This window comes from Zootermopsis nevadensis, unplaced genomic scaffold, assembly GCF_977971745.1.
Source record: "Zootermopsis nevadensis isolate Lab colony 2312 unplaced genomic scaffold, Znev_1.0 Znev_ptg000037l, whole genome shotgun sequence".
Taxonomy (NCBI): Eukaryota; Metazoa; Arthropoda; class Insecta; order Blattodea; family Termopsidae; genus Zootermopsis; species Zootermopsis nevadensis.
This window is the reverse complement of record NW_028259169.1, coordinates 8,119,855-8,138,115: the sequence shown is the minus strand read 5'-3', so window position 1 is coordinate 8,138,115 and position 18,261 is coordinate 8,119,855. Positions and strand designations below refer to the sequence as shown.

The window sequence follows — 18,261 nt, the reverse complement described above, 5'->3', positions numbered from 1 at the left end:
AGTGACTGTGACTGGTTGTGCTTCAACTGGATATTTCTTGTTATGTTCCAGACAGGCGTTGTTACATCAATGGACAACATTGTTCCTTTTAAGTACCTGCAGTTGCCACAGACAGAGCAAGACAATACAATGGCCTTCCAACTAAGTATTCAACTATTTTCAATTGCCAGGTAATACACAGAATCTGTTACATGCAATATTGTATTCATATTGAATCAATATATATTCATACGAAACAATCTCTACCAAAACGTACACGGAAGAAACTACTGCTGAGCAGACGGACCGAGCTTTAACACGACTTGTGTTCATGGTTCATCAATTTGATGCGTGCTCAAGGTTCTACTAGAAGGACGGTAGATTTATCACCTCCCTAAGCACTGCAGCTTACCTTATTTGATAGAGGAGTCTCAATGAGCTGACCTCTTGCTTCTAAGCAAGCCTCGCTCCTCTTCTATGGCTGTCCGGTCCATATTCCGTCCATGGCCTCCTCAATCCTCCTCTTTCATTTGGTCCTATCCTCTGTTAGGTCCGTCTGTCCGAGGCTTTGATTGAGGTTTAAAATCATCTTCCTTTTTAAAGTGCAACCCCCAACCTGGAGGACCTGAGTACCTGTCTTAGTCTGACCTCTCCCCCCTCGACCAATCTGGGTAGGGAGGCCCTACCAGCAGCTATGCTACCGCCAACATACCAAGCAAGCCTTGCGCCTTCTAAAATTATTTCTTCACATGTGATGGAGTTGCTATCTTGAAATATTAGCAGTCTCCCTTGGAATATTGCTAGTTTTTGCAAAGAACGCAAAGTACCATCTGCACAACAGACAGAACATCGCAGTCTCAAAATTTGGATGTAAGAATTTAAGAATTTGTGTAACATAATTTTGTGAGACAACAAAAACAGTCTCATGTCTTGGTAAATAGCGATACATAAAATACCAAAGGTGTTTCACACGACGTTAAGAAGAATAATGTAGTTGAATGCGTGTGTCGAGATAACGGACGACACTGCATTCAGCGTTAAAAATTGTATAAATATTTATAATTCAGGCTCTGAATATCCAGGTGTGCATTCTAAGCAATAAATTTGAGACAAATAATTACAAATATAATATAAATAGATTATGGATGGATACCAGGTAATATGACACTGTTGTGAGACAGTGGTGATGATGGAAGCCTGTTTGCCCTGTATACAAGGTGTATACTGTCCTGAAAAATGTAATAGAAGCTAGTTGGTTAAATTTGTGGCTCAATTCACAATCATCACAGCTATGCAATTCTTAGAGCATTGTTACATAAAATAAGACAAGCCTTTGCAATTTCCAATTGCCTCTGGAATGTGAGTTTACCCACACTCCAAGACACTTCATATTACAAAGTCAGAAAATGTCAGTGGCCTGAAGTATATTTTACTTTGTGTCCATATGCAAATTTTTATTTTCATTACAAAAATTCTGATATCGTGCTCAGGAAGGCGGTTGATCGATAACTTTGAAATTAAATTTTTGTGTTGGAAATTTAATTTTAAAATAATTTTTTAACTTAACTGTACTTTTCCAGATCAAATAATAAGTCACAAAATGGTTTGAAATGATCTCAGTTCTTATTTTCTTGAATAAAGAATATTTATGAATTTAAAATGTATTTTGTTGTTCATTGATGAAATCGCAGGCACCGTAAGGCAACGGACTGGAGACGCTGATGTTGCAGCTGTAACTAAAGGAATTGAGACATTAAAGATCCCAAATAGGACAGGTTGTGGGACTAAAGGAAGAAAAACTGGACTTGTCAACGCTTCGGAACAAAATTGCCATTTATTATGATGTGGAATTTAAACCTTCACCATTTCCAAAGAGGCTTTTGAGGTGTGTATAGCCCCATTATATTTTGCATACGATATGTACAGGTAAACTTTGTATGATTTTTTTATGGGATAAAGAATAATAATTATGTTAACATTAGTTTCAAAATGGTTTTATTTGGTTTTACAATAATTCACTCTGATTTGCATTTTTTGGTAACTGGTAAGATTTTAATTGTACATATTTCAGTGTACTGTTGTATTTTTAAATTATTTTACCCACAAATCTAAGAACTAAATCAGTTTTGAAGATACGTTGCATGTGAAAATGTGTGCGCTATAATACTAATACGTTTGAATCCAGCAAATACTGAACTTTTCTGCCTTCGTAGACTTTGGACGTCCATGGATATTTGTGTAGCTAGCAGCAAAAATGAATTTCTTACCTGTTGTCTATCTTCTTTAGGTCAGTCTGAATAATATTAAAACTTTTAATGACTTCCGTGTAAAAAGACCTTTTGCTACTCTGATAACTCAGAATAATATGATGTTAATTTTCTCACATTAATTTGTATGTCGTTGTTAATAAGTAGGAGGCTAAATGTTATGTTTTGTGTTTATACAATTTGGTAAAATCAATGCATTGCTTATATACTTACAGGTAGATTTTGATTAATCGGGTGTTGAGGAGGATATTTGGGCCTAGGAGAGAAGACAATGGGGCGTGGAGAAAACTGCACAATGACGAGCTTAAAAATCTGTACTGCTCCCCCAGTATTGTCAGGGTGATTAAGTCGAGAAGATTGAGATGGGCGGGGCATGTAGCGCGCATGGATGGGACAAGGTGTGCACCGGGTATTGGTTGGGAAACCTGAAGGAAAGAGACCGCTGGGGAGACCTAGACATAGATGGGAGGATAATCTCAGGCAGGATCTATGGGAGATAGGAGTTGAAGGAGAATGGATTTTGTTGGCCCAGGACAGGGTCCAGTGGAAGGCTTTGGTTAATTCGGTGATGAACCTTCGGGTTCGGTAAGCCATCTAGTTAGTTAGTTAGTTAGATTTTGATTACAGTTTGTTATTGTCAGTGTTGGTAAAATTCAATACAATTTTAAGAGCTAGCCGAGATTTTAGGGACCAAACGTAATGTGGTTGCCATGTGTTGCTGCATTTAACAGTACATTGCAATCAGGTCTTTTCTCATTGTGATTATGAATTAATGACTGCTGCCTCCATTATAGCATTATTTGTAGATGAATGTTGACATCGAGGATGTATTAATTGGTACAGCTCTTCTCTGGTTTAAGAGTATTACTGAATGTAATTGCACATTATGTATGAAGCTTCATTCTTTAGGTTTCAAAATCCTAAATTTTTGTTTCTGTAACAATACATGCTCTGGTCCAGTGGTTTTGAAATTGCGGGTCAGAATGAATTGTGAGGGTGCCTTGAAAGGGTCGCAAGCTTAACCTTTTCCTCACTGATTGTTGCATTTGTAACCACACTTGGAGGATACAATCAGGATCTTTGGTTAGCGTATGAACTGTAGTGATCTGATATGAACAGTTACATTATTTAATAAAAGTATTAATAAGGTAGTATATTTGCGTCATATTGTGAATTAGGTTAATATTTTCTGTCAAATCACAATTTTTAATAAGATAATAAAATATTTAAAATATCATTTCACGTTCCGCATCGAATGATCGATTTACAAATTGGAACGTCTCTTACGACATGTTTCGGTTATATTTAACCGTCCTCAGGTATAAATTAGATTGGTAAATCTAAAACTCGAATTACAATCATTTACAATGTTATGCAGTTTATTGAAAATGTTATTATCAGATTACTCTTATATATTAGAACGAAGGTATTGTTTTTTATATGGCGTGGTTCATCTGATGTTCAATATTAGTCGGTGATGAGTTGATAGAGACATGACGTGTCTAGCGGAAGACTTCTAGAAGTATTACTGTGTCGGGTCGAGGTTTAATACTGAATAGGATGTGCTGAATGGCAACTGCCTTGTGAACTGTATCTCCCCTCTTTTATGCATATATCGTGGAGTAATATTACCAAGAGATGGCAGACCAAGTTATCTGAATATTAGTGTTTCAGAAGAGCAGTTGTGTGTGTGATGGGGAACCAGCTTAGGTGGAGTTGGAGATGTGAAGAACCAGACAGAATGAAGCACCTGGAATGTTTGTGACTTGGATAAGGAAATGCAATATTCAGGTATGTTAGAGAGTAGAGTTTATTTACATTCCATAGATCCTTATTAGGACTAAACTAAAGGATGTTGTTCATTGATGAACTTGCAGGCACTGTAAAGCAACAGACTGGAGACGCTGATGTTGCAGCTGTAACTAAAGGAATTCAGACATTAAAGATCCCAAATAGGACAGGTTGTGGGACTAAAGGAAGAGAAACTGTAGTAGAAACCAACTATTTATCAATTTTTCCTGTAGTGATGTTGCTTGGAACACAATTGAAGGTGTGATAGCGCATGTAATATAAACAAAAGTTTTGTTCTCACTGTAGACAGTTTTCCACTCTAAAATGAAAAAGATGTTTCTATCAGAAAGATTCTGATGTGTTTTTATGTTCAGTAAGACAAATATAATAGGAAGCATACTGGCAGTTTTAGTTATGTAATGTGATATGATCGAAGGCCAAGTTGAAGGAAAGCGAGGACTGGGAAGAAGACTGATACAGCTAACCGACGATCTGAAAGAAGGAAAGAAGATGAAGTTCCAGGAATTAAAACGAGAAGCTGAGAATAGGGAAAACTGGAGAGCTCTTTTTGGGCAGAGCAATGGACCTGTCGTAAGACAGAACACTGAATAATAATAATAATAATAATAATAATATAGTAAAAATTTGTGTCATGGTATTAAGCTTTAGTAAGAATCCTTTACATAAGATTGAATGAAAATACACTTGTTCTAGTCACGCACAACAGAATAGTATTGCGTGCCCACTAAGCAGTGTTATAAATTTGTGTGTAACTAATTTAAAATTGAAATTCATTAGTAAACCACTGTCAGCATAAGGAATAGCTTTCTGTTTCTGTCCATGATAATGTCACGGAGGATATTTACTGACAGACTACCGACGTCCATCTTCTGGCATTCGAAAGAACAGCTTCATTATTGCTTTTCAGGTGATGTCATAGTTATCTTTAGTAATCTTCCACCTTGTCCATAAATTTGTTGGCTCTCCGGTCTGTATTCGGTCCGTGGCCTCCTCGATTCTCCTCTTCCATTCGGTCCTCTGTTAGGTCCATCTGTCCGAGGCTTTGATTGAGGTGTAGTATCTTAATTTGTAAGTATTCCTTTGAGATGGCCTCCGACATGTGTCTAGCAAATCTCGTGTGAGCTGCTTTTAGTCATATTTCTTAATATCCACTTCAGTATTATATCTCATTCTTGTTCTAACCAGGAAGTCTAAGTAATTACCTAGTTGGTGGGCGTGTGCTAGCATTAACAGAGTGACTGTGACTGGTTGTGCTTCAACTGGATATTTCTTGTTATGTTCCAGACAGGCGTTGTTACATCAATGGACAACATTGTTCCTTTTAAGTACCTGCAGTTGCCACAGACAGAGCAAGACAATACAATGGCCTTCCAACTAAGTATTCAACTATTTTCAATTGCCAGGTAATACACAGAATCTGTTACATGCAATATTGTATTCATATTGAATCAATATATATTCATACGAAACAATCTCTACCAAAACGTACACGGAAGAAACTACTGCTGAGCAGACGGACCGAGCTTTAACACGACTTGTGTTCATGGTTCATCAATTTGATGCGTGCTCAAGGTTCTACTAGAAGGACGGTAGATTTATCACCTCCCTAAGCACTGCAGCTTACCTTATTTGATAGAGGAGTCTCAATGAGCTGACCTCTTGCTTCTAAGCAAGCCTCGCTCCTCTTCTATGGCTCTCCGGTCCATATTCCGTCCATGGCCTCCTCAATCCTCCTCTTCCATTTGGTCCTATCCTCTGTTAGGTCTGTCTGTCCGAGGCTTTGATTGAGGTTTAACATCATCTTCCTTTTTAAAGTGCAACCCCCAACCTGGAGGACCTGAGTACCTGTCTTAGTCTGACCTCTCCCCCCTCGACCAATCTGGCTAGGGAGGCCCTACCAGCAGCTATGCTACCGCCAACATACCAAGCAAGCCTTGCGCCTTCTAAAATTATTTCTTCACACGTGATGGAGTTGCTATCTTGAAATATTAGCAGTCTCCCTTGGAATATTGCTAGTTTTCGCAAAGAACGCAAAGTACCATCTGCACAACAGACAGAACATCGCAGTCTCAAAATTTGAATGTAAGAATTTAAGAATTTTTGTAACATAATTTTGTGAGACAACAAAAACAGTCTCATGTCTTGGTAAATAGCGATACATAAAATACCAAAGGTGTTTCACACGACGTTAAGAAGAATAATGTAGTTGAATGCGTGTGTCGAGATAACGGACGACACTGCATTCAGCGTTAATAATTGTATAAATATTTATAATTCAGGCTCTGAATATCCAGGTGTGCATTCTAAGCAATAAATTTGAGACAAATAATTGCAAATATAATATAAATAGATTATGGACGGATACCAGTTAATATGACACTGTTGTGAGACAGTGGTGATGATGGAAGCCTGTTTGTCCTGTATACAAGGTGTATACTGTCCTGAAAAATGTAATAGAAGCTAGTTGGTTAAATTTGTGGCTCAATTCACAATCATCACAGCTATGCAATTCTTAGAGCATTGTTACATAAAATAAGACAAGCCTTTGCAATTTTCAATTGCCTCTGGAATGTGAGTAAAATTAATTGTTTACCCACACTCCGAGACACTTCATATTACAAAGTGAGAAAATGTCAGTGGCCTGAAGTATATTTTACTTTGTGTCCATATGCAAATTTTTATTTTCATTACAAAAATTCTGATATCGTGCTCAGGAAGGCGGTTGATCGATAACTTTGAAATTAAATTTTTGTGTTGGAAATTTAATTTTAAAATAATTTTTTAACTTAACTGTACTTTTCCAGATCAAATAATAAGTCACAAAATGGTTTGAAATGATCTCAGTTCTTATTTTCTTGAATAAAGAATATTTATGAATTTAAAATGTATTTTGTTGTTCATTGATGAAATCGCAGGCACCGTAAGGCAACGGACTGGAGACGCTGATGTTGCAGCTGTAACTAAAGGAATTGAGACATTAAAGATCCCAAATAGGACAGGTTGTGGGACTAAAGGAAGAAAAACTGGACTTGTCAACGCTTCGGAACAAAATTGCCATTTATTATGATGTGGAATTTAAACCTTCACCATTTCCAAAGAGGCTTTTGAGGTGTGTATAGCCCCATTATATTTTGCATACGATATGTACAGGTAAACTTTGTATGATTTTTTTATGGGATAAAGAATAATAATTATGTTAACATTAGTTTCAAAATGGTTTTATTTGGTTTTACAATAATTCACTCTGATTTGCATTTTTTGGTAACTGGTAAGATTTTAATTGTACATATTTCAGTGTACTGTTGTATTTTTAAATTATTTTACCCACAAATCTAAGAACTAAATCAGTTTTGAAGATACGTTGCATGTGAAAATGTGTGCGCTATAATACTAATACGTTTGAATCCAGCAAATACTGAACTTTTCTGCCTTCGTAGACTTTGGACGTCCATGGATATTTGTGTAGCTAGCAGAAAAAATGAATTTCTTACCTGTTGTCTATCTTGTTTAGGTCAGTTTGAATAATATTAAAACTTTTAAAAGACCTTTTCCTAATCTGATAACTCAGAATAATATGATGTTAATTTTCTCACATTAATTTGTATGTCGTTGTTAATAAGTAGGAGGCTAAATGTTATGTTTTGTATTGATACAATTTGGTAAAATCAATGCATTGCTTATATACTTACAGGTAGATTTTGATTAATCGGGTGTTGAGGAGGATATTTGGGCCTAAGAGGGAAGATGATGGGGCGTGGAGAAAACTGCACAATGACGAGCTTAAAAATCTGTACTGCTCCCCCAGTATTGTCAGGGTGATTAAGTCGAGAAGATTGAGATGGGCCGGGCATGTAGCGCGCATGGATGGGACAAGAGGTGTGCACCGGGTACTGGTTGGGAAACCTGAAGGGAAGAGACCGCTGGGGAGACCTAGACGTAGATGGGAGGATAATCTCAGGCGGGATCTACGGGAGATAGGAGTTGAAGGAGAGTGGGTCCGGTGGAGGGCTTTGGTTAATTCGGTGATGAACCTTCGGGTTCGGTAAGCCATCTAGTTAGTTAGTTAGTTAGTTAGATTTTGATTACAGTTTGTTATTGTCAACATTGTCAGTGTTGGTAAAATTCAATACAATTTTAGGAGCTAGCCGAGATTTTAGGGACCAAACGTAATGTTGCTGCATTTAACAGTACATTGCAATCAGGTCTTTTCTCATTGCTTATTATGAATTAATGACGGCTGCCTCCATTATAGCATTATTTGTAGATGAATGTTGACATCGAGGATGTATTGATTGGTACAGCTCTTCTCTGGTTTAAGAGTATTACGTATGAAGCTTAAAGAATATTGCCTTCATTGTTAAGGTTTCAAAATCCTAAATTTCTGTTTCTGTAACAATACATGCTCTGGTCCAGTGGTTTTGAAATTGCGGGTCAGAATGAATTGTGAGGGTGCCTTGAAAGGGTCACGAGCTTAACCCTTTCCTCACTGATTGTTGCATTTGTGACCACACTTGTAGGATACAATCAGGATCTTTGGTTAGCGTATGAAATGTAGTGATCTGATAAGAACAGTTCCATTATTTAATAAAACTATTAATAAGGTAGTATATTTGCGTCATATTGTGAATTAGGTTAATATTTTCCGTCAAATCACAATTTTAATAAGATAATAAAATATAAGATATTTAAAATATCATTTCACGTTCCGCATCGAATGATCGATTTACAAATTGGAACGTCTCTTACGACATGTTTCGGTTATATTTAACCGTCCGCAGGTATAAATTAGATTGGTAAATCTAAAACTCGAATTACAATCATTTACAATGTTATGCAGTTTATTGAAAATGTTATTATCAGATTACTCTTATATATTAGAACGAAGGTATTGTTTTTTATATGGCGTGGTTCATCTGATGTTCAATATTAGTCGGTGATGAGTTGATAGAGACCTGACGTGTCTAGCGGAATACATCTAGAAGTATTACTGTGTCGGGTCTAGGTTTAATACTGAAATTCGATGCGGAACGTGAAATGATATTTTAAATATTTTATATTTTATTATCTTATTAAAATTGTGATTTGACGGAAAATATTAAAATATCAAAACTATTAATGATAAACTGTTTGCACAGCTTTATTCAGTCAGACATTTATGAAATTTTACTATACCAGGTGATCTTAAGGCAGTAAATACTAAATGTATAGTAATTGCTACAACAAAGATATGATTGAGCATTAATTCATTTACATGTGTGGATCCATTGCATGGGCTTTGTATGAACTATGTTTGTCATAAGAGATATTTTGATAGAGATAATTTGAGCTTATGTACAAATTATATAAGTTGAAATATAAACTTATGGTATGTAACATCTAGCTTTCTTGAATTTAATGACATTTCCAGGTACTAGCATTGTTAAGACCTCAAGTAGTTTGGTCTGTAACTTCAAAAATCTTGCTGTTTTATTATGCGTCGTTAGGATCTTGGTAGATTAAAGGTGTTATGCAGATTGTGTATGCTATTTTGAATTTTTATGCTTATGAATATGTCCTGTTTCTCTACGTTTCTAGTTTATGTTAGAATTTATTGAACATGATGCTGTAGAACAGGAATGTATGGGCTATCTGAATCCTGTATTTGAAGATTTATTAGACGAAGATGAAGTTAGAAAAATTCAGGGTGAAGGAGCAAGTAGACCTCTTGTAGGGAACACACCAGAAAAACCTGAGGAACGAATGGAATCTGAACCACCAGCAGAAGTAAGGCAGTATCCGGAAATTGTCATTTATGACGATACTCAGCATAGATATTTTGTGAGTGCAGTACAAGATGAAATAAGAACAGTGAAATTACCTGAAACAGATGGAATAATTATAAATAAAGGAGAAGAAAAAGATAAAATTAGCATAGCAACTGAAACTGAAGTTATTGCAGATCGAAACCAAGGGGATATTGTGAAAACATTAGAATCTCCTGCACATTCTTCTCAAGATGCAGATGAAATGGATACATTTTGCTTGGCAAAGGACAGTATACTCTTCTCTCAAGTGTCAACGAACACACTTGTGACCAGTAATGCCAAGGTGGAGCACGTAGGCTCCGAACAAGAGGCAGATCCTTGCCAAGTAGTGGAGGTAAAGGGAATTTTAAAGTCAGTAGTCTCTTCTTTGGAACCCATTAAGCATGTGGTCTACCCCAGCAGAAGCATAGAAACAATGGTACAGTTTGGCCCCCATTCCGTTGAAATGTTGGAAATCGTTGAGGAGTCTGCACCAGAGACTGATTCTGAGTCACCTGTTAAATCAACTAATGTCCAAGGAAACACAAGGAAGATGTTGCATGATGTTCAGGGAGGTGCTACTTTGACAATTATCTCTAACAAAAAAATTGCTAGATTATCACTGGAAAATGTTGAGCAACCACGATCTCAACGATTATCAGATGAAGAAATTATCAGGGTGAGTGCAGTTACTAGTAGCGATCCAACTGCATGTCTCCGTCTAACTCAGCTTCAAGCAGAATCAGTTGATAAATTGAATGATTCCCCACGTAAAGTGTCCGATCCTGGTTACTGTGTGAAAATGCATGCAACCTCAAGTGATAACCCACCTTCACTCTGCCTTCAGATGATGGACAGAATCGACAAAACAGAAGAGATCACTGTAACTGCATGGCGTGATTCTGAATATGTAATTCTAGATCCAACTAACAGACAGATTTCACATGCTGACAGCGGTTTGAAAATAGTGGGTAGATCTTCACAGTTTGCTGTTATAGAAGTTGGACAAATATCTGAACATAACACATCTACCGATCTAAAAGAATTAATTCTTAAAAAGGAAATTGAAGTGTCTAAAACATATGAAATAATTGGCAACTTTAGTGACCCAAATCCTTCATGTAACACTGCTGCAGTAGAGTTAAGATATGACTGCAAGAGTTTCTATGGGAATGACAAAGAGACTGATGATGGTGAACCTCCTCTTGAACTGAATGACAGTTCAAGCTCAGATGATGAAAGTCCATCTCTTGGTCACAGTGTGTCTGAAAATATTTTATCTGCTTTTGGTTTTGATGAATGAGAATTTAAATAAACATTCAGTTTATTGATTATAGTATATAAAGTTTATTCTGTAGTTATTCTTTAATATTATATAGAGGTTTTAACATGATCCACTGTGGATTACCCTGAAAACTGAATGATTTGTTACATCACAGGAATATAGCTTTTTACCACTGTGCGTACGCTGATGGGTCTTCAGGTTATGCTGATCGATGAATGACTTGTCACACAAATCGCAGGAATATGGCCGCTGGCCATCATGTAATGTGTTCTCTTCTTTTGCAGGACTGTAGCAAACAAATCGAAAGTCTTCAAAGCCTAGAAAATTTTATTCCATTGTGTGCCGATCATGCATTCGCGTTCACTGGGCGTTGACTGTGACGTCACAACATGGCGGATATGTTTCGTCAACTTTAAAATTTAGAATTAATATAGGTATATGTGCTTGCGTTTCAGATTTTCATTTATTTATATTTATTTATTTATTGAAAATGTACTACATACCGAAATCCTGTATCATTTCAGAGGGTGAATCTGTTAATTTTTTAAAAGATAAGGACAGAACCAAAGCATCTGATACAGAGTTGGATGCTGAGATAGATGAAGAAATCTCAACATTAGGTGAGTGGGTTTTTGTAACACATAGAACAGAGGCGCTGGATACATTAGCAGTTGAGGTGGGGGAGTATAGTTTGGACATTGAAGGAATACGGGAGGTTAGATGGCCTGATGATGGAAGACCAACAAAGGGAACTACGTATTACACGAGACTTGCCAAACATTCTTCAGGGTGTGGGCAACTTTGGCAAAATTTGGTCTGTATGCAGGCAACGTGAAGCTCAATACGTGTGTGTGTGTATATATATATATATACACTTTTATCTGCATAATTTTCTATACATTATATACAATAAAAATATAATGATGATAACGTGAAAAGTTAGTAAAAAATGCAATTCCCAACCTAGGCTAGGGTGTGTTTATTTTTAGCACATTTTACGTGGTCACCACACCAACAGGTACACACTTTAGATTCCTAGTGACAAAGTATCGGGTGTTTGTAGCATGGCTCACGATGCCACAAGGAAGACCTTAGGCCCTCGTGTGATCTCCTTGCTTTCCGAGGAGGTGTACTGTTATAGATTCAGTGTGAGTGCCTTGTCTGTCTCAAAGAGGAGTTTGAGATCAGGGGATGTGCTTAGTGGCAAATTTCATGTGAACTGTATCTGTAGTGTGTGTGGACTGGTAACAACGAAGACATGGCAGACCAATTTGTCTGAATATCAGTGTTTCAGAAGATCAGTTGTGTGCGTGATGGGGAAGCAGCTTTTTTGGAGTTGGAGTTGTGAAGAACCAGACAGAACGAAGCACCTGGAGTGTTTGTGACTTGGATAAGGAAGTGCAGTATTCAGGTATGTTAGGGATTAGAGTTTATTTACATTCCATAGATCCTTATTACGACTAAACCAAATGATGTAGAACATGTCATTTCATACAACATACATGAACCTCAGTACTTTCGACACAATTACAAGGACGTGTTTCACATGTGAATGTACATAACCTGGAAAATAAGTTTACAAATTAGTTAGTCAATGCTTTTTGGAGGAAATAATCTCTTGTTTACTGTTAAAATAATGTGAAACCTATAAATACACTCTGTGAGCAAACTGCAATTTCTTAATATTAAAGCAGATAGTACATGTAGTTACCATTGGGCTTTAGTCAGTCGTTACAGAACAAGGACTGCATTAGTACAAAGCATTTGATAAAACATTAAAGGTTTCTTGTAAAAACCCCTGTATGGAACATCATTAGCGTGTACTTTTCTGCTCTGCTAGCTGGTTGGGGTGGAGACTGTAGGAAAGGAAGGTGGACCCACCAAGTCGGAGGAATCTCCTACCGGTGAACCCCGGAAGGTCGGAATCCATGATAGCGGCATTCCATGGGCAACATTACGACCGTCTGCTCCTCAAACAAGTACAGGTATGCAAAAGTAATTCTGTAAACTGTCTTTAAAAGGTCGATTTTATGGGTGCCAGACTCGGTATCTCATTTCTATTGAAAGACATAGATTATGGGGTATGTGAGATGAAATAAATAATTCTGTGACATAAGAGTGGATATAAGTGTCCTGTTATTACCTTCAGGTTTTCCAAGCAAACTTTGTGTACATTTTTCATAACTTTTCTTGTCTTATCCTTGTTTAATTGTGTCTCTTTGCCCCCTCCCTCCACCCAATAGTAATAAAAAGAGAAATCATTTGTAAATGTATGAAAGGAATGTTAAAAGATTGATTTCTGGATCACTATAATTTCAGCAGTGGCTTGATTGACATTTCATTATAGCTGTTGGAAAAAAAATGTTACGCACTCGTCTGAATCAGAGGAATCTGGTTGGTGCCGAAATCGGTTAAACCCTCTGACATCCAGCTCTAACACTGGTGGAGTGCTGTTCAATTGTACGTGGAAGTAAATCCGCTAACTGTGAATTTTGTCTTGCGCACAAAAGTACAGAATGAAAATTACCGATTTCTTCTGATCCACTCAATTCTTTTGAACTGAAGTGAGCCATATCTTGAAGTGTCAGTATTTATTACATCCAACAACCAATCAGATTTCTATTCAGTCACTGCAACAGTACCAGTACCAGTTGAAAATAAATAATTCTGAATCTTTATTACGCAGTTTTCTGTTCTCAGTCGTCACTTTATCTCTCTTAGGTCAAGTTATTCGGGTTCTGAACTTCATTTTGAAACATTCCTAATTTGTTTTCTTTTCCAGAGTTGTATGATAAATTTTCACCAAAGTGTTCTGTAGTGCAGATTTGTATGTGCATTATTTCAGGATTAAATTTGGGAAAGTGGCAATGAAATGTCGAGACTGTAGAGCGTCGTCACCCGCAATGCAAAGAACAGGTGCCTCTGCCATGTGTGTCAGTGGATAATACCCCGACTCGTCGTGGAGGTGTGACGGGCACCATCGCTGATTACACTCCTCATGGTGCCATCCATCATTGTGCGTTGTGTCAATGAGGTTGAGCTTTGTGGTCTTAACAAAATTAGCTATTTTTAAGATACTTGACTTTGCAGTATCGTGAGCTGGGATAGCTCAGTCAGTACAGTGACTAGCTGCAGGCTGGGCGATCGGGGTTCGATCCCCGACGGGGACCGAGGATTTTTCCTCTAGTCTCTGCGTCCAGACCGGCTCTGGGGCGCACCTAGCCTCCTCTGCACGATTTTGAATGCTGAAATAAATTAGGATGTTATTTTAATGAGGCTGCATTGAAAAGGTGTCAGCATTAATAATGCATTACAGTTATGGTTGGAACTTACTAATATGATGTAGACTAAAAGGGTAATATTTTGATATAGTATGTAATACATTACAGCAATTTTACTAATCACGACACAAGGAGCATGTGAACTGCTTTGCTCTGAGAACTGTAACATAATTGGGCATTTTTGTTTAAGCAGAAGTTAAACAAATTCTGATGCTGATTTTGCATTTGCATTGTGAGGAAGAGAAGTTTTTAGTGTGAACTGCCTGTTTGGTGTTCCATACATTATTATAGGTTTTTTATTCCAATTTTTGTTAAACTAAGTTAAAAATCCAAGGCAAAGCATGTAGGTAAATGTGTAAGCCTGACTTAGTAACTTCTGAAGAGGTTATTGTATTTGTCTTGACAGACACAGTTTCATAACCAAATATCAAAGTGGAAAGTGTGAAATTGCAGTGATCCATATGTATAACAACATTTATTATTAAGTAAGTAAAGTGTAAGTTAGTTCAAGAGTTAGAATCACGTGTATATCACAATGTTGTGACAACCTGTAGACTTGTAGGTAGATTGCAATTTTTAAGAGAAACGCTGTCTCTATCTTCAGGGCTGACGTGGCCATGCTTGGATGTGGAGAGATTGATACGGGATCACAGGGCCCTTATACCTGTGACCGATTAACTAATATTTTCTCGAAGACAGTGGCACATTGAGTCGGTTAATCAGATGTGCCCTCAGAAGTTATGTAGTGTCAAAAGACGTGTTACAACGATTGGGAATGATGCGTCCGGAGAGATTCTGACTCAAGCAGGCAAATATTGCACAGTAATGACTGCATATTTAATTCTAAAGACAGTTTCGAGTTTCCAAACACAATTATGGGCTCATTACTACATGTTTGGTTTATGTACTGCAATATCTTTATATATGATTCATGAGTAAGCTTAGAACAATTGTAAAGTTTGCTTTATGTCTTCTGGTTCTTAATTATCTCCATAGCAGTAGCTGAGATGACATAGTTGATTAGTAGTGTTTTAGTTGGGATATTAAAATTTATTATTAAGCAAACCAAATTCCACAACTAAATGTTTCGTATTAAACTAGTTGATTAGTGTTGAAGTAGTACATTCTCTTCATGAGTTATTGTTCTTTTTTCTCCTTCAACTTTTACATGTGAAACTGTTTCACTTTTAATTTCGTCAAGATTCATTTCAAGTTTCGGTGGATGTGCTGAGTGGCAACTTTCATGTGAACTGGTATCACGGTGTCACACGAAGACACGGCAGACCAATTTGTCTGAATATCAGTGTTTCAGAAGATCAGTTGTGTTCGTGCTGGGGAAGCAGCTTTTTTGGAGTTGGAGATGTGAAGAACCAGACAGAATGAGGCACCTGGAGTGTTTGTGAATTGGATAAGGAAGTGCAGTATTCAGGTATGCTAGAGCGTAGAGTTTATTTACATTCCATAGATCCTTCTTAGGACTAAACCAAATGATGTAGAACATGTCATTTAATAAAATACAGTGAAACCTCTATCCATCGTTCCCGGAACTATCGTTTTCCCGGATGCATCGTCTGTTTTGTTCGGTCCCGAATACATCCCATATAAAATAATGTTACATTTTCCCGCTTCTATCGTTCCTCGAACTATCGTTTTATCGCATCGATCGTTCAAAAATCTTAGTTCCGGCCCGCAATGATCGTTTCTGAGAAATTATAACGAAATTTACGCGATATTTTTAGAATTTAATTCCGAAAGACGCACAATGTTTTTGGAATACACAGTAGCGGTAACCTGTTATGTCGCCCAACCAGCACAGATTCTTTTGGAATGAGGGGTGCTCATTGTCAGAAATTTTACGAGTTAAATTAGGGTGCACTCATATTTCGTTCCAGGGATGCCAGATGGCATGTGCAGTGTGAATTTCTTCACAAATGCTTTTATTACAAGTACAAAGGAAAGGCGGGCGACACTTTTCATTCTTCTGGTTCATCTCGTTTCCAGCGGTTCAGTGTCTCTTCTACAGCTACGTTTCGTTGTGTTCGGCAGTAATAGTACTTCCATTCTGCTGTTATTGTCCGCGAAGGGGGTGGGAGTGGTGAGGAAGACGACGAATGCGAGCCCGAAGCTGTGCCGAGTTTTGCCGAAGCATTGGCAAAAGTGAAGTCGTTCTTTTATGCGCATAATATTACTGAACGTGACGAGGAAAACATTTTGAACGTGGAAAGTGCTCGGTTTGGTCTAAAACGTAAAGTTTCGACAAACCAGTTGTCCATTAAAGACTTTTTTGGTAAAAAGAAGTAACTTTGAAAGAGAAACATTGTTTTTTTTTAAATGTTTAATGCTTTCCCGCATTCATCGTTTTTATTTCCCACCCCCGCCGAAAACGATGCATCGAGGTTTCACTGTATTAATTTCAGTTTCATCTAAACACAAGTAATTGCACATTCTTGACATTTCCAGAGTTGCAGTTCAGAATGAGAGGTATGACGACTGGACAAACACATTGGTACAGTTACGCCGACTTTTCACTGATTATCAGAAGATAGTGCTTGAATATCACAAAAGACCTGGGGTTCAGATTCCAAAAGCTGTCAACTCTACAGCGGCACAAGGAAATTTTCTTGAAGTCTTGAACATGTCTCTCAATGGTTGGTATTTGCTATTTTAACTGAATTATGAAAACCTATTTTTTACTATTTTAATATTTTCAGTAACAAAAAACAGCTGGATGGACAAACACACACCCACATCTTTCCCATTATGCAGTTTGTGCATAGAACATATAAGCCACCATAACTAAATGGATTCTGATGAACTCTGACATTGTCATGCTATTTTACCTCTATAATGAATCTGAATTGTATGTACAAATTTATTTATGTACACAGTTTTTGAAAAACACTACTTAGATCGCAGTTTTGATCGAACTGGACAGTTGTCAGTAGTAATAACACCAGGAGTTGGAGTATTTGAAGTGGACCGGGAGTTAACTAATGTCACAGAGCAGCGCATCATTGATAACGGTGTTGGAAGTGACCTTGTGTGTGTTGGAGAGCAGCCACTTCATGCTGTCCCACTTCTGAAAGTATGTTGACTGAAAAGTGTATTGTATATATTATTAATGCAGTGTAGAAAATTATTTTAACTTCAGGCCAGTTTAGCTTGTTCTGAATTAACCATAGGCTATAGAGCCTCACTAAAATATTGTCAGTGATATTCTCAAACACTGTTGAGATTGTTTCTGCTATAAGTTTTGTCCTAGATGTTGTTCCTTTGAATATTGTTTATATACAGATATCAGTTGAAGACAGTGTTTTAATTACTGTTTTGTTTATTTGTTTCACAGTTCCATAATAAAGATACCTCCTTCAGTGCAGCAGATGACTATAGTATGCCTCATTGGATCAATTTAAGGTTGTTGAAAAATAGTAACACAAGTTTTTCTTTGTAAATAGTTTTTTAGTTCTAAGCAGCAGCATCATCGGCTTAAAGTTATGTACCTTTAGGGCCATTCTGTCCTAAACAGTATTATGTGATTAATATTGAGATATAAAAACCAGAATGACCAACTAGTGAGTAATTGTTTGACTGTGCATAATATGGAGTGATTTGGTGGTCGGTTACATTGGCTATAAGCATTGGGAAGTGAAACTTGTATATTGGTTTGTACTTAAGTATTTATTGCATTGTTTACTGGCACCCTATTCAGAGGTGGTTTAATCATACCTTCTCTCCTATATAATGATCATAATTAGTTTGCAGAAGAAGTATTTAAATTTGTACCATACCAACATTTAAAACATGGAGGACCGAGCAGGTGTGTGTAATGATGATTCTGTAGCCTTGTGTTTGCG

General features: G+C 37.2%; 1 protein-coding gene and 1 long non-coding RNA gene across 20 annotated transcripts in view; both read left to right on the top strand.

Moving 5' to 3' along the window:
* Nucleotides 1-2,709, top strand: part of LOC147871874 (uncharacterized) — a 33,967-nt gene extending 31,258 nt beyond the window's left edge. The window contains exons 17-19 of the long non-coding RNA XR_015538228.1: nucleotides 52-170; nucleotides 1,671-1,864; nucleotides 2,462-2,709. This is a non-coding gene — a long non-coding RNA (uncharacterized LOC147871874). The remainder of the gene's footprint in view (nucleotides 1-51; nucleotides 171-1,670; nucleotides 1,865-2,461) is intronic.
* Nucleotides 2,710-11,420: 8,711 nt separating this feature from the next.
* The window catches only part of LOC147871873 (GATOR complex protein Iml1-like), a 45,174-nt gene continuing 38,333 nt past the window's right edge, over nucleotides 11,421-18,261 (top strand). For 16 of the 19 annotated variants that reach the window (XM_087359935.1, XM_087359932.1, XM_087359933.1 and 13 more), the window contains exons 1-9: nucleotides 11,421-11,560; nucleotides 11,651-11,746; nucleotides 12,413-12,537; nucleotides 12,967-13,111; nucleotides 13,972-14,142; nucleotides 15,712-15,836; nucleotides 16,868-17,055; nucleotides 17,296-17,492; nucleotides 17,754-17,821. In XM_087359935.1, the coding sequence (XP_087216061.1) occupies nucleotides 17,043-17,055; nucleotides 17,296-17,492; nucleotides 17,754-17,821 (278 nt within the window). In that variant the 5' untranslated portion in view covers nucleotides 11,421-11,560; nucleotides 11,651-11,746; nucleotides 12,413-12,537; ... (2 more) ...; nucleotides 15,712-15,836; nucleotides 16,868-17,042. Of the gene's footprint in view, nucleotides 11,561-11,581; nucleotides 11,747-12,412; nucleotides 12,538-12,966; nucleotides 13,112-13,971; nucleotides 14,161-15,711; nucleotides 15,837-16,867; nucleotides 17,056-17,295; nucleotides 17,493-17,753; nucleotides 17,822-18,261 lie in introns of those variants that run through there. The other 3 variants (XM_087359926.1, XM_087359928.1, XM_087359930.1) reach the window with 3 other exon arrangements.